Source organism: Manis pentadactyla, chromosome 14, assembly GCF_030020395.1.
Source record: "Manis pentadactyla isolate mManPen7 chromosome 14, mManPen7.hap1, whole genome shotgun sequence".
Classification (NCBI taxonomy): Eukaryota; Metazoa; Chordata; class Mammalia; order Pholidota; family Manidae; genus Manis; species Manis pentadactyla.
In genome coordinates this window covers 6,089,274-6,106,035 of record NC_080032.1, presented here as the reverse complement: position 1 = coordinate 6,106,035, position 16,762 = coordinate 6,089,274, and the positions used below count along the sequence as shown (strand labels likewise).

Sequence of the window (16,762 nt, the reverse complement as noted above, 5' to 3'; positions counted from 1 at the left end):
CAGAATCTCTTGACTCACCAAACAGCATGTTGTGTTGCATCTTTTGCTTGGTGGGAATACAGAGGGAGGATGAGAACTGTGTCTTTTCAAGATAATGAAGAGGTGGGGCTTGTACCAACCTGCCATCTAGCATGTGCCTTACATCACACAAGTGGGATCATACAGTGTCTGTCCTTACAGCTCAGGCTTATTTCACTCAGCATGATGTTTTCAAGATTCATCCATGTTTTAGCATATATCAGAATTGCATTCCTTTTCACGGCTGAATAATATTCCACTGCACATACAGATTATATTTTGATTATCCATTTATCTGTTGATGGACACTTGGGTTGTTTCCACCTTCTGGCTATTCTGAATAATGCTGCTGTGAACATGGGTGGACAAACATATGTTTGAGTGCCCGCTTTCAATTCTTTTGAGTATACACCTAGAAATAGAATGGATGGGTCCTTTTATCATTCTGTTTAACAGCTTAAGGAACCACCAAACTATTTTCCACAGCAGCTGCATCATTTTACTTTCCCAGCAGCAATGTACAGGGTTCCAAGTTCTCCATATATATACCAATATATGTTCTTTTCAGTTTTAAAAATTATAGCCATACTTATAGATGTGAAGTGGTATCTTACTGTGGTTTTGATTTGCATTTCTAATGCAATGATTAATGATGTTGAACATCTTTTCATGTGCTTATTGGCTATTTGTATATATTTTTGGAAAAATGTCTATTTAAGTCCTTTGCCCATTTTACACTGGATTGTTGTTTTTGATTTGTAGTTCTTAGATATCCTAGATGTTAATCTCTTATCATAGATATAGTTTGAAAACATTTTTTCCCTATTCTGTGGGTTGTATTTTATTTCTCTTGATAGTGCCCTCTGATAAAATTTTGATGAAGTTCAATACTTTTTTTGTTGCTTCTGCTATTAGTGTCATATTCATCACCAAATCCAATGTCATAAAAATTTTACCCTATGTTTATAATTTCATCTTTTAAGTTTAGGTCTTTGTATCATTTTGAGTTTATTTTTTGTATATGGTGTAAGAAAGTAAGGGTCCAGCTTCACTCATTTTCATGTGGATATCCAGTTTTTAAGCACCAGGTGCTGAAGACTGTTCTTTCCCATTGAATGATCTTACCCCCTTGCAAAAATCATTTAGCCTCTTCTGCAAGGGTTTATTTCTGGGCTCTCTCTTCTATTCCATTGCTCTACATGTTTGTCCTATGCTAGTGGCACACTGTTTTGATTACTGTAGCTTCATAAGTTTTGAAATCAGGAAGTGTCAGACATCCATGTTTATTCATCTTTTCCGAGATAGTTTGGCTATCCAAGTTTGGCTATCCAAGATTCCATGTGAATTTTACGCATATGTTGTGAAATTATTACCACAATAAGCTAATTAACATATCCATCACCTCACATAGTTACCATTCTTTTTTTGTGTGTGCATGTGTGAGAACAGTTAAAATCTACTATCTTAGCAAATTTACAGTATGTATTATTAATTATAGTCACCATGCTGTACATTAGACCCCAGAATTTATTCATCCTACAGAACTGAGACTTTGTAACCTTTGACCAACATTTCCCTACTTTCCCCCTTCCCCCAATCTCTGGTAAGCACGATTCTGCTCTCTGATTCTGAGAGTTTACCTGTTTTGTATTCCACTGGAAGTGAGGTCATGCAGTGCTTGTCTTTCTGCATCTGGCTTACTTCACTTAGCATAATGTCCTTCAGATTCATCCATGTTGTCACAAATTGCTGGATTTCCTTCTTTTTAAAGGCAGAATAATATTCTAGTGTGTGGGTGCATGCTACATTTTCTTTATATCCATTCGTCTGTCAGGAAACAAACACTTTGATTGTGTCCATATCTTAGCTATTGTGAATAATGCTATATGAGCATGGAAGTGCAAATAACTGGAGATATTACTCTATTTCTTTTGGATACATACCCAGGTGTGGGATTGCTGGATCACATGGTATTACGTACTGTTTTTCATAATGGCTGTACCAATTCACATTCCGGTCAGCAGTGCGTACGGATTCCTTTTTCTCCGCATCCTTGCCAATCCTTGCTATTTCTTGTCTTTTTGATAATAGCCATCCTAACTGGTATAAGGTAATATATCCTATTGGTTTTGATTTGCATTTCCCTGAGGATTAGTGATGTTGAGCACCTTTTCACGTACATGTTGGGCATTTATATGTTTTCTTTGGAAAAAATGTCTAAGTCCTTTGTCCATTTTAAAATCAGATTATTTGTTCTGGGGTTGAGTCGTATGAGTTCTTTAGATATTTTAGATATAACCCTTTACCAGATATATGACATAAATACTTTCTCCCATTCTATAGGTTCCCTCTTCATTTTGTTGATTGTTCACTTTTCCATGCAGAAGCTTTTAAGTTTAATGTAGTTCCGCATATTTATTTTTTGTTTTGTTGCCTGGGCTTATGGTGCCATATCCAAAAAAATCACCACCAAAACCAATGCCAAGGAGAGTTTTTTCGCTATATTTTCTTTTAAGAATTTTCAATTCAGGTCTTAAAGTATTTAATCCGTTTTGAGTTAATTTTTGTGAGTGGTATAAGATGGAGATCCACTTTAATTATTTTGCATGTGGGTATCCAGTTTCTCCTTTCCCCAACACCATTTATGAAAGAGTCTATCCTTTTGCACTGTGTGTTCTTGGCATCCTCATTAAAGAGTAATTGACCATATATGCATGAGTTTATTCCTGGGCCTTTGATTCTGTTCCATTGGTCTGTGTCTCTCTTTTTATGCCAGGATCAGACTGTTTTGCTTACTTTAGCTTTGTGATATAGTTTGAAATCAGGAAGTCTGATGCCTCCAGCTAAGTTCCTCTTTCTCAAGACTGATTTGTCTTTTTGGGGGTTTTTGTGGTGAGACTATTTTTTCTATTTCTGTGAAAAAAAAATATCACTGGAATTTTAATAGAGATCACATTGCATCTGTAGATTGCTTTGGGTGGTATGGGCATTTTGACATATTAACTTTCCCAATCCATGAATGTGGAATATCTTCCCTTTATTTATGTTTTCTTCCATTTATTTAATCAAGGTTCTACAGTTTTCAGTGTACAGACTGTTCACCTGCTTGGTTAAATTTATTCCTAAGGATTTTATTATTTTTGATGTTATTGTATATGGGATTGTTTCCTTTATTTTTTGGATAGTTCGTTGTTAGTGTATAGAAATGCAACTGATTTTTGTATGATGATTATATATCCTGCAAATTTACTGAATTTGTTTATTAGTGTTAATAGTTTTTTTTGCTGAAGTCTTCAGGATTTTCTAAATGTAAGATCATGTCATCAGCAAACAGGCAATTTTATTTTTTCCTTTCCAATTTGGAGACCTTTTATTTATTTTTTATTGCCTAATTGCTCTGGCTAGGATCTCCAGTAGTATGTTGGATGGGAGGAGTGAGAGGGGACACTCTTGTCTTGTTCCTGAGCTTAGAAGAAAAGCTTTCAGGTTTTCACCAGTGAGTAGGTTGTTAGCTGTGGGTTTGTCATGTATGGCCTTTATTGTGTTTAGGTAAGTCCCTCCTATACTTATTTTGTTGAGAGTTTTTAACATGAAAGGATGTTGAATTTTGTCAAATGCTCTTTCTGAATCCGTGTCTGGCTCTGCAGACAGGACCACTGTCAGTGAGCTTTCTCAGAGCTCGCTTTCTCAGAACGCCGCTCCTTGGTCTGGGGCTCCCTCACGGCTTCACAGTCTCCTGCTGGGATCCACCGCTGTCCGCGGATTGATGTCACCTTGTGAACCCCCCTATCTACCACTGTGAAAATATCCTTCTCTTAACGGAGCATTTGCCTGACTGTTGCTAACCTTCCTGAGCTCCCACTAAGTTGGTTCAGATGGCTTCTCCGGGGGCTTCTCTGGGGGCACAAGGGCTCCGTGTGTGCTGCTCGGCTGTTTTGCTCATCATCTCAGTCCTCAGGATGGAGCTCCTTGGAGTGAGGCGCCTTATCAGGTCGTTTTGCTCACCCCCCTACCCTTACTCTGGGGTCGAGCTTTCATCAGATCTGTTCCTTCTTCTGGCTGGCATTCAACTTCTGTGTATATTTCTGACCATTTAAATGCACAACAAGGTATAAAATTGATGAGAAAAGAAGCCTCTGTAGGAGCTGAGTGGAAAATCTAATGTTTCTCAGTTAAGGAGAATAGTAGACCTAAGTTACCTAAACCTTAATGTAACATAAAAAAAAGCTCCTGCTCAGTTCTGGGGGGAAAAAAAATCAAGCTTGGCCTCAAAACAGGGCAAGGAAACATCACTTTCTAGAGATACCTGTGAACCTGGGGCCCAAAGGCCTCATGCCGCGCGAGGAAACCCACAGGGGAAGCGCTTGGCAAGCTCCCGCGGAATGACACACGCCCGTGACTTCCCTTCGCCAGTAAGTTAACCCACCGAGCAACAGGTTTCCTTCAGACCATTTTTGTTTCTGAATAAGGGGTTCCTGTTGGGGATAACATCGTCTTCTGCCTGTAGGCCTGGGGTTCTGGCCCTCCGAGCCCCCCAACTCACTGTGTGGGCAGAGAGCTCAGGGCACAGCCTCCCTGCCCTCCGAAGCCTTTGCCTCTCCAGTTCTTGCGTCTGTGCATCCGCGTACTCACCTGCTCCCACCTCAGGCCCAGGGACAGAGGAAAGAGGAACAGGAGGCAGTCTGGGTGTACAGGCCCTGGATGCTGACCAGTCCGGATGAATTAAGGAAGTAACTTTGCACGCCCCGGAAGAGGAGCACGTTCCCCTGCCTTCTCTGGGAGGCCTATATGCAAGACTTGGTTTGAAAACTACTTTTGCACGTTACGGGTCTGGGTCGGTCCTCGGGGATGGTTCCATCCGTCTCCTGTGCTCTCATCTCCCTACTGCAGTCACGGTGGCTTCCTGTCTGTTACCTGGCCTATCACTGGCATTTACTAGAGGTTCCTTAAACAATTAGTGAATAAATGAATGAATGCCAAGAGCTCTATGAGGTGGGCTGTTTTCAAACCTTTCCTACAGAAGGAGAAAAGAGAGTCCTTACATCCCCGACCTTTCCTTGAGTTTTACCGTCATAATTCCACCAGATGCCACCACATTCCCCAAAAACAAAGCTCAGGGTTTTTTTTGCTCAGTCTTGCCCCTTTTCAAATGTTTCATGGGCTGGTCATGATTTCCCAGCCTCAGCACTATTGACATTTGGGCTGGATGGTTTTTGTTGTGAGGGGATGTCCTGGGTATTGCAGGGCGTCAGTCAGCACCCCTGGCTACTGCCCACTAGACGCACCAGCCACCCGTCCCTTTCCCCCACGTATGACATTCCCCCAAACTACCTCTAGTCATTGTCGGAAGTCCCCTGGTTTAGAACCATTGACAGTCACCCAGACTCACCATCTTTCTTTTTCTTTTCTCACCTGCCAGATCCATGTGCTCATCAGCCTGGTAGATTCTACTCCTAATCACGTTTCAGTCTCACCTCTCCTTGATTTCTATGCCTTAGACACTATCGCACAGCCAAACTCCCTCCTTGCTGGGTTTCTCTAATTTATATTATACTTACAAAGCTTCAAATATGGGAACCTGAGAATGTCACTGTTTAAAATCTTCAAAGTCTCTCCCGCAAACAAAGTCCCAGACCCCAAGTTGACACGTAAAGCACCCTGTCCCCACCTCCCCCCATCACAGAATTCTCTCGTTCCTTTATCTCTTCGCCCTTCCCCCATCTCACCACCTGCTGCCCTTGGCACGGGCAGACTTCTGCCACCTCTCGGATGTCTTTAGATCCTGAATGCCGCAGAGGTTTTATGCCTTCTATTTCCTTTCCTTACGATGTCTTTTCTGCTATCCCTTTAATATCTGTTCCGCCTCCTCTGGGAACCCAAATATAAAGAGTCCTATAGTAAGGGGCTGTGTTAGTTGTTGCCCATTAACATTGATGTAAGGCCTAGACTAGTGCCCGGCACATTCCCAGGGAGGTGGAACTGGTTCTAAAGGAATAGAAGAAACGATATTGTAAGAAAAGGAAATAGAAGGCATAAAACCTCTGGGGCATTCAGGATCTAAAGACATCCGAGAGGTGGCAGAAGTCTGCAGTGTGCCAGGAGTCATGAAAACAATGTGCCCTGCAAGGTGAAATAACCCAGTTAAAAGGAGGAAAGCCCCAGGACTATCAGGTCTTTAAGGCGGGGGCGGCGACTTAACCAGCAGGGGGTGCTGTGGGACTAGCCGTGAGTAGTCGGCCCTCAGCCGCTCCCAGCAGAATGCCTCCCAGGCGTGGGGACAGAGACTCTCGTTTACTGTTGAGGACTTGGCAGCTGTGTCCTTCTGAGGAAGGGCATCTGTGGAGTCCTAGGTGATAATCTGAATTATTCAGCAGAAGCCTGAGTAATTCCAGCAGAAGTCTGGGAGCCCTGCTAGGTTTTTCTGGAACTTTTACTGGTTCTAAAATAAGCCCCTACGTTCTGTAGTCTTCTGTGGTTCAGTTTTCTTTGGATCCCAAAATGCATCATTAATATAATATAACAATATTATAATGTAGTGTGATATGGTATGACATATGATATGATATGATATGATATGATATGGCTTTCAGACTGATTCTCTGGCTCCAGGTAAGGCAGCTTGGTCTCCCTGACCATCACTGGTCTGCGGCCTGAGGATGAGGAGGATCTATGGCTGCTGAGCATGGGACAGCAGCCCAGAGCTCACACGGCAGTCGTGCACATAGGGTGATTTCTCTGTATGTGTGTTCCTGTTACAGCCTCTGTCTTTCCACACACCGTGTGCAGTGTCTGGAAACAGCAGGCAAAGTTGGAGCTGTAGGGACACAGTTTACAGAGACTGATGTTTTGAAAAAAATGGTGTTCTTCCATTGAGAAAAACATCTAGGTGTTAGGGCATCACTGATCCCATGGTTGCTTTTCTGAGGCCTCTTTTCACTCTATTGACACAAGGAAAAATTACAGTATAAAAAGACACTGCGCCATGTGCTTAGTATTCTTTAGCACAGTAGCCCAAGGATGTGGGCCCTGTAGCCAGCAGGGGGTGCCATGTGATGTCCTGAGCATGCAGATGTGCCAGACAGCTGGTAAACCACTCAGCCAGCTCTCGGCGATGTGGGCACACTGTGTCCTCACTGATGGGTGATTTTCTGCCATCTTTGATGCCTCCACCTGCTGCCACTGTCCCACAAGCTCCTGGGTCTGACTGTCTTATTCCTTCAGATGTGGGGTCATCACCTTTTTCTTCTATAGACTCTTTGCCCAAATCTGGTCCAGGAAGGGCTGATAGACAGTGAGGATCCAGAATATATGGGGAAAGAGCATGTCTGCTCCTAGGAGAGGCTGCCTGGTGGGTGAGACACAGCCTGGGGACAGAAACCCCACAGCTGAGCTTCTGGACACAGGGCTCTGCGGCATCTTCTGCACATCCCAGAACTTTTTTCCCTCAGTCTTTTCTAAATGAAACACTTGCCAGGGGTTTAGGTGAAGGGGTCCTTGGGGTCATACAGGACCTGCCTTTCTCCTCTGGTCTGCGAGGAGCAAGTTGGCTGTGATACCAGATGCAGAACCCTCTGGCAGTGGATGGGTCACTTGGTCACAAGATCACCACCTTCATCCTGAAGCTCTATAAGAGTGATGGTGTTTGTTCCCTGGATTTCAGCCTGAGGGGAGACTGGTTATTCCTGCAGACCTGGAATTAGAACGTCAGAGCTCACACTGTGCTGTGGGCCCTGTGGAAGTGGGCCAGCACATCCCTTCTGCATTTGCCCAGCCATTTGTTCCCTTATCACAACCTGCCATCAACACTCTCTCACTGGGAGATTTTTCGGCTGTCACCTCTGCTATGAGCACCTGAAGATCTAAGGCATTTGGGCCTTTGAGGGAGCTTTGGGATCCAGGTAGGAGGTTGCAAGCCCCAGGGGACCCAGGCCGAGGAGGGCCAGTTTGAGAAGGCAGGCCCACTAATGGGAGCAGGCCTGTGACTGTGGTCCCAGCTGAAGACCAGAAACAGCCCTGCCCCTTGTAGCTTTGGCTGCAGCCCCACTTGCCTGCAGTCCTGCTACCAGCCCTTTCCGCCAGGACCTGGAAGCAGCCCTGCCTGTAGGTGCCCCTGGTAGCAGGGCCCCTGAGCTAGGACCTGACTGTGGCCTCTGAGGTAGTCCCAGGGCTTGGGTCAGCCCTGCTCTAAGGTGGTCTGAGAAAGTTTGTCCACCCAGGGGCCTGCCCAGTAGGGGCCCGAAGCCACATCCATAGGAATTCCTGGTAACAGGCTCACCAGTCTTAAACCCAACTGTGGTCCCTGAAGCAAGCCCATGAACCAGCTCCAGATCTCTACTGTGGTCCAGAGGCAGTCCTGCCAAGCCAGGGACTAGCCAGGGACCTTATGGGAGCATGCTCAGGGACCAGGTAGAAGGCACATCTGGTTGTGCCTTTGGTAACAGGCCTGCCAGTCACAGACCCAACTGCAGACTTGGCAATAGAAATGAATCTGGGCTTCAGCCTGACTTGAACACAATCCTGGAGGTAGTCCTAACAGGTCAGAGACCCGGTAGGAAAAGTCTTTACCTGCCAAAAAAACAGACTGTAAAGACTGGAAGAGGTGTCTGCTCTTTCAGAGATACAAACATCACTGCAAGGCTACATGGATCACAAAGAATCAGGTAAATGGGACACCACCAAAGGAAATGAACAAAGGTCCAGTGACTATCCCTAAAGAAATGGAAATCCATGGATTGCTTGACTAACCATTCAGAATAATCATCTGAAGCTCAATGAGCTGCAAGAGAACAAGGATAGGCACCTAAACAAAATCAGGAAAACAATGCATAACTGAGAAGTTTAACAAAGGAATAGAAACCATAAAAAAGAACCAAATAGGAACCCTGCAGCTGAAGAATACAGTGGTGGAACTGAAAAATTTAGTGGAGGACATCAATAGCTGACTCACTCACACAGAAGAAAGAATCAGAACTCAAAGACAAGTCATTTGAAATAATTGGTAATTCTACCAAGCATTAAAGAATTAATGTCAATCCTTCTCAAAATCTTCCAAAAAGTTGAAGAGAAAACAACACTTCCAAACTCATTTTATGAGGCCAGCATTGCCCTTATACCAAAGCCAGAGAAGGCTACTACTGGAAAAGCAAATAGCAGGTCAATATTTCTAATGAACATAGATGCAAAAATCCTCAACCAAATATTAGCAACAGCACATTAAGAGAATCATTCGCCCACGGTGAAGTGGGATTTATCCCCCAGATACAAGGACGGCTCAACATACACAAATCAATAAATGTGATACACTACGTTAGCAGAATGAAGGATAAAAATCATATGATCATCTTAATAGATGCAGAAAAAACATTTGAAGAAATTCAACACCCTTTCATGATAAATGCTCTCAATTAAATAGGTATAGAAATAATTTACTTTAATGCAACAAAGGTCGTATATGACAAGCCTATGGCTAACATTATACTGAACAGTGAAAAAAACAAATGCTTTTCCTTTAAGATCAAGAACAAGGCAGGGTTGCTCACTCTCCCATCTGCTGTTCAATGCAGTAAGAGCCCTGTAGTCAAAGCAATTAGGCAAGAAAAAAAAGAAGAAAAAGAAATAGGACTGTACAAATTGGAAAAGAAGAAGAAAAATGATGTTTATTGCAGATGACATGATCTTCTATGTAGAAAACCCTAAAGACCCCACTCAAAAAACTCAAGGTTTTCTGAAGTTATATATAAATGTCCAGAAAGCATATGAAAAAAATGCTCCACATCATAATCCTTAGAGAAATGCAAATCGAAACTACAACGAGGCATCTGCTGCTATTAGGATCACTGCTATTAAAAAACCAAACAGAAAAATAACAAGTGTTGGCAAGGATGTGGAGAAATTGGAACCTTGCACATTGTTGGTGGGATTGCAAAATGGTACAGCTGGTATGGACAGCATAGAGGTTCCTCAAATATTAAAAATAGAATTATTATATGATCCAGCAACCCCACTTCTGGGTATACATCCAAAAGAATTCAAAGCAGGGCCTTAAAGACATATTTGTACACCCATGTTCTCAGGACCACTATTCTCAGTAGACAAGAGGTGGGAGCAAGTCAATGTCCATTGACAGATGGTTGGATAACAAAATGCGGTACACATAAGGGGAGATGCAGTTCAGCCCTGGAAAGAAAGCAAATCCTACACGTTGCAACACGGATGACTAGTGTGCTAAGTGATTTCGCCCAGACACCAAAAGACAAATACTATATGATTACACTTACATGAGGTCTGTGAAGGAGTCAAATTCATTGAAACAGAAAGTAGAATGGTTTCAGGGGCTGGGAAAGAGGGAAATGGAGAGTTGTTGTTTAATATAGAGTTCCAGGTTTTCAAGATGAAAAAGTTCTGGCAATCTGTTGTACAACAATGTCAATATACTTAGCACTACTGAACCGTACACTTAAAAATGGTTAAGATAGTAAGTTTTATCATACGTATTTCCTCACAGAAGAGGAAGAAGAGGAGGAGGGAGAAGTTGGGGGACAGGGGGAGGAAGAGGCGAAATACACAGAAGGTCGCAGAATCTCCAAATACTGTTTGACCTTATACTATTTCAGAAGTGCTAACTCTGATCACATAATTGCCTTAAAAAAGAGGCTCAAACTGGGCTTAAACGATTCAACACAAAAATAAAACAGTAATGAATAAAATAAAATACAAATAAAATAGTAATCCCCAACTGGTCCACAAAATAAGGAACCTCACATTTATATGGACCCTTTTCTGTGCCCTATCCAGACATCCAGTTGGTCACTCGCCGTGTAGATCATCTCCCCAAACCTCCTTCAAGTCCATCTGGTCCTGCTGACTTTCCGTTCTAACATCTTAGCATCAGATCTTCGTGGCACCTGCTGATCATGGGCTCTAACTGCGTCGACTTCTGATTCAGACCCAGCCTGTCCCCTCCGCGCCGCCCTAGAGTCTTCCTCCCCTTCTGGTGTCTTCTGAAGAGGAACTCCTCCCTCTTCCTGCCTGAATGCCTAGGTTCCCTCCAGGGAATGGCTCATAACCCACCCCATGTGGTCCCTCCTGCAGAAGGCAGAGCCCTTCCGTCCTCATCTTTCCAAGTAGAGCTCATTCTCCTTGTGATGTTTACAACCCCCAATAGCACAAATGACTCTAAATGTCTGCACAAGAGTAACGGTCCTTGGACCATCTACATAGATATGAAGGTTTAAATGCAGTGGGTCATAGGATGTTGTGCAGAGACACTCCTGGACGCGGGGCTGGAATGGTGAGGGGTGCGGACTGGGGAGGGCAGGGGCTCTGAGCCCAGAGTGGACATGTGTCCTGCCTGCATCCACCACAGGGCACGTGGCCCCCACAAGGGGTCGCTGCTCCCCGTTTTCTCAGCTGGTTGCCCTGCCCACCGCTTGCAGGTGTTGCTGTGACCTCACCGGGGTTAAGAATGTTCCCTCCGCTATAGTTTTTCCTTCTCACTGGTGGGGTCAAGGCTGGGGGTGAAGGAGGGGTTTGCACAGCCTCCAGAAAGGGGAAGATTTGCATGGAGACCTCCCACTGTGAGGTTCAGAGGACACATAAAGAGGACTGGGGGGCTGAGGCCTGGCTGTGGGGCTCAGGAAGCAAAGTCAGGGGCGTCCCCACCATGGCCTGGGATCCGCTGCTCCTCCTCACGCTCCTCGCTCTCTGCACAGGTGGCTGCCTGCAGGGAGTTGTGGGAGGGCGTGTGGCTGTTGCCAGGGCTGAGGCCCCTGCCTCCCGCTTGGGGTCAGGGTCATCTCTGTCCTCACTGGTGCCCATGTTGCTCCCTCCTTGCAGGGTCTTGGGCTGAGGTGAGGCTGACTCAGCCCAGCTCGGTGTCAGGGTCTCCAGGGCAGACGGTCACCATCTCCTGTGTCCGCAGCAGCGGCAGCATTGATGATTACTACATATACTGGTACCAGCAGCACCCAGGCAGGGCCCCCACCACCGTGATCTACAATGATGACCAAAGACCGTCGGGGGTTCCTGATCGGTTCTCTGGCTCCGTTGACAGCTCCTCTAACACTGCCTCCCTGACCATCTCTGGGCTCCTGGCCGAGGACGAGGCTGATTACTACTGTCAGTCTGGTGATGACAGTGACTATAAGCTCACTGTGCTCCAGACCCATGGGGAAGTGAGACCCAAACTCCCCAGAGCCTGCAGATCCTGTGTCTGCCCTACTTGTGTCCACCCAGGGGGAGGGCTGTTCTTTCCTGTCTCCTGCTGGAAGGTTTCCATGGAGATTGTATTTTGTGAGTCCCTCTATTTTCTTTTCAAAATATGAACTTTCCTTCCATATCCTGATGGATGATCTCCCAGTCCCTCTACAATCACTTCATGGAGATGATGGAGTTCAAACAGGGTTTCTGAAACTGGGCATTACTGCCAAACTGGCTGGATTGTTCCCCACGGTGGGGGCCGTTCTGTGTATGTAGGATGCTTGCAGCCTCCTTTGGGCCCCATATCAGTGGTGCCCTACTGCTAAGTCCTGACTCACAAAACACTTGCAATGATTTCCAAATATCCCCCAGGGGTGGGGGCAAAAACACTCTGGTTTTAGAAGTACAGGTTTAAAAAAGCATATTCTCAGCAGTCAGGAAACCTTTCAGCTTTGAATCCTGTTTATGTCGCTCAGTTGGATGGAAGGCTCGATGTATCATCTGTGTGTGTTTCTGCTTTCCCATCTTATTCAACACAATATCACATAATTGAAATGGTTTTCTTATGGACAAATAGCATTCTAAGCACCATGAGGTCCGAGAAACTGCTACTCAATCACACAGAACCTCCTCCCAACCAAACTGTGGAGTACCATTTTTGGTCACGCTAAGTACGCAATTAACATTTTTAGTCTTTATATGGAGCACATAAAAATATAACAGAATTGCATGGAGACGTCCCACCTTATTCTCTCTGGGAGCATATCTCAAGCACAGGATACAAAGATGAAGAAAGACACAATAAAATCCTACACTTTATAGTTTGTATTTTATGGATATGAGCAAATTGATAAGAACAGCAGCATGGATGCGTCTGTAACAATGTCCTTTCCTTCACCAGAGTGTCCGGGTTCAAATTTGGGCTCTGCCTCTGTTATGTTCTATGCAAATTTTGGTCCTTAGATCTCCACTGGTCCTTTAGGTCCTTAGATCCACAATGTGGATATTCATATTTAAGTGAATTAAAATTAAGTAAAGTTGGAAGTCCCATTTCTCCTTCATACTAGCTGCTTAATGACTTCACAGGCCTCATGGCCAGCATGTTTGAGGGTGCAGACATGGAGCGTTTCCGCCAAGGAAGGTGGGATCCTACTGGACAGGAGGAGACACTATGGGACAGGGCTGACGTGGGCAATTCACTTAGCATTTTTCTTAAGTGTGTTTCCTCACCTGCAAAACGGGGATGTCTAAAACTCTAAACTCATACTCTTCACAATCCCCAACACCCCTCTCTGTGGGAGCATTATACTGTGCCTCCCCACCCTCCAGAACTCAGGAGTGGTCATGTGGTGACCTTTGGACTATGAAATGAGCAGAAGTGGCATGTGGAATGTTTGAGCAGGAGCTGTTAAGAACCAGCATCTTGCTTTGGCAAGTTCTCTTGCCTGGCAGCTATGAGATTGGAAGCGTTCCCAGTAGAATCTTCTCTGTCAGCCGTGTCCTGGGATGAAGTGACCCAGAGCCACAGACAGTCAGGGTTGGAAATGGTATACAAGTGAGAAATAAACTTTGGATTTTGTATGCCCCTGAAATATTGATGTAATTTGTTACAGCAGCATAACGTAGCCTACCCTGACTGCTGTAGGAAGTAGAATCAGACGTGGGACGCTTAAGTGAAAAATAATGAAATATGTAACACCGGCTTTTGTGTCAGACAGTAGACATTGAGTAGACTATTTATGAAGGTTGTAAATATGGTTTTCCATTTTATTTATTGGCAAATATTCTACTAAGTTGTCACCTGTGAAACATGGGAGAGGGAAAATAACTTTAATCAGCTGTGGCTATAGGTTAAGAGGTTGGAAAACTGATGAGAAGCATGGGTTAATTCCTATTGGGGTAATTCATTACTTAATACTTTTAAGAAACGTGCTTAGAAAAGAGCTGTCTCTTCCCTAAGCAAGATAAAAGCAAGAAAGAGAATCCAGAAACATGGAGAATCACAGAATTGTGGGGGGCAAGTTGTTCTCAACCCCACACATTTAAAGATAAAATGAAAATGTTTCAAGTTAAACATTTCAGTGTCCAAAGGAAGGCACGCGGGTATGCTTCAGATCACCAGGGAAGGCAGACGTGCCCCCTCGCGCCCGCTGGTGTCCTGGGCCCACTGCATGCTGCCCGCGTCCTCACCCCAGGGGCCCACTGGGGGTGCTGCCCACCAAACACCTCTCCGAATCATCCTCGCCTATGGATTTCCATCTACTTCTTCCTTCGAGCCTCTTCTCCTTCCGTGTTGGCCTGGGCCCCCCGCCCTGTCCCCTGAAATGGCCCCTCCCAGGCTCGGGCATCCCCGGAAGCCGCTCTGCTCCTTCCGGCTCTGAGGCGGATTCCCTCCTCCTCTTCCCAAGAGGCCCCTCCCTCCCGTTCCTCCCCGGGGAGATGCACTCCCCGCTTCCCTTAAGAGCACAGGAAAGGACGTCCCTCTAAGACAATGTCCTCAAAAACCCATTAATGACAGTGTCAAAGGCCATTTTTCTGCCTTGGGGCACTTTTTTATGTTCACTGTGTAATTAATTTCTTGGACGATTTTCCTTTGAAATCGCAAACCCCTCTAAAACACAGACAACCCATCAGGATTAGTAAGAGAGAGGCTGACCTAGTTCTTGGTTCACAACGTCTCCGTCAGTATATGTGGAATCACAGTTGAGAGGTGAAGGGCCTGAAACGCAGGACTTGCAAAGAGACTGAAGCTTTACATATGATCCTCAGGCACATCATGGGGCAGTATCTGGGCGTCCCATAACGTGTGTTCACTGATGGAGAATCCCCCAAACACTGCAAGTCTGGGTGGGGGCAGAGGGCCTTGGACCCCAAAACCACACATGTAAACTGAGTAATTGTGTCCTGTGTTCTTGGTTCGGGCACAGGTTCCAGCAGAAGCCGGCCAGCCCTCCCCGCTATCTCCTGAGGTTCTACTCAGATTCAAATAAACACCAGGGCTCCGGGGTACCCAGCTGCTTCTCGGGGTCCAAAGACGCCTCGGCCAATGCAGGGCTCCTGCTCCTCTCTGGGCTGCAGCCTGAGCACGAGGCTGACTGTCACTGCACCACCTGGCACAGTGGTGTTGCTCGCAGTGACGCACCCGGATGGGGAAGTGGGGTGTAAACCCCAGGCACCAATGGTGCTGTCTGATGACTCACTTTGTTGAAGTGGAGATTCCTCCATCCTACTGTGTGAGACAAGCAAACACAGCTCCATTCAGAAATTGTCTCCCAGATTTTTGTGGGTTTCTTTTTCACCACTTGATGGACATTTGGGTCATTTCTCTTTTTTTAAAATTTTGTTTTGTTTTGTTTTATTATTTTGTTTTTTATTTTGGTATCATTAATATACACTTACATGAGCAACATTGTGGTTACTAGATTCCTCCCATTATCAAGTCCCCCCCACATACCCCATTACAGTCACGGTCCATCAGCATAATAAGATGCTATAGAATCACTACTTGTCTTCTCTGTGTTGCACAGCCCTCCCCGTGTCCCCCCCTCACATTATACATGCTAATCGTAATGCCCCTTATTCCCCCCTTATCCCTCCCTTCCCACCCATCCTCCCCAGTCCCTTTCCCTTTGGTAACTGTTAGTCCATTCTTGGGTTCTGTGAGTCGGCTGCTGTTTTGTTCCTTCAGTTTTTGCTTATTTCTTATACTCCACAGATGAGTGAAACCATTTGGTACTTGTCTTTCTCCTCCTGGCTTATTTCACTGAGCATAATACCCTCTAGCTCCATCCATGTTGTTGCAAATGGTAGGATTTGTTTTCTTATGGCTGAGTAATATTCCATTGTGTATATGTACCACTTCTTCTTTGTCCATTTATCTACTGATGGACACTTAGGTTGCTTCCATTTCTTGGCTATTGTAAATAGTGCTGCGATAAACATAGGGGTGCATATGTCTTTTTCAAACTGGGCTGCTGCATTCTTAGGGTAAATTCCTAGAAGTGGAATTCCTGGGTCAAATGGTATTTCTATTTTGAGTTTTTTGAGAAACCACATACTGCTTTCCACAATGGTTGAACTAATTTACATTCCCACCAGCAGTGTAGGAGGGTTCCCCTTTCTCCACATCCTCGCCAGCATTTGTTCTTGTTTGTCTTTTGGATGGTGGCCATCCTAACCGGTGTGAGGTGATATCTCATTGTGGTTTTATGATTTGCATTTCTCTGATGATTAGTGATGTGGAGCATCTTTTCACGTGTCTGTTGGCCATCTGAATTTCTTCTTTGGAGAAGTGTCTGTTCAGATCCTCTGCCCATTTTTTAATTGGATTATTTGCTTTTTGTTTGTTGAGGTGCGTGATCTCTTTGTATAACCCCTTAGTGGATATATCATTTATGAATATATTCTCCCATGCTGTAGGGTGCCTTTTTGTTTTACTGTACAGAAGCTTTTTAGTTTGATGTAGTCCCATGTGTTCATTTTTGCTTTTGTTTCCCTTGCCTGTGGAGATATATTCATGAAGAAGTTGTTCATGTTTATATTCAAG

General features: G+C 44.8%; 1 gene segment (V, D, J or C); it reads left to right on the top strand.

The window, feature by feature from the left end:
- Positions 1 to 11,659: 11,659 nt before the first annotated feature.
- On the top strand, positions 11,660 to 15,560 carry LOC130680659 (probable non-functional immunoglobulin lambda variable 5-48). The segment is given in 3 exon segments: positions 11,660 to 11,729; positions 11,854 to 11,971; positions 15,144 to 15,560. Coding segments are annotated over 3 exon segments (405 nt in total).
- The last annotated feature ends 1,202 nt before the right edge of the window (positions 15,561 to 16,762 follow it).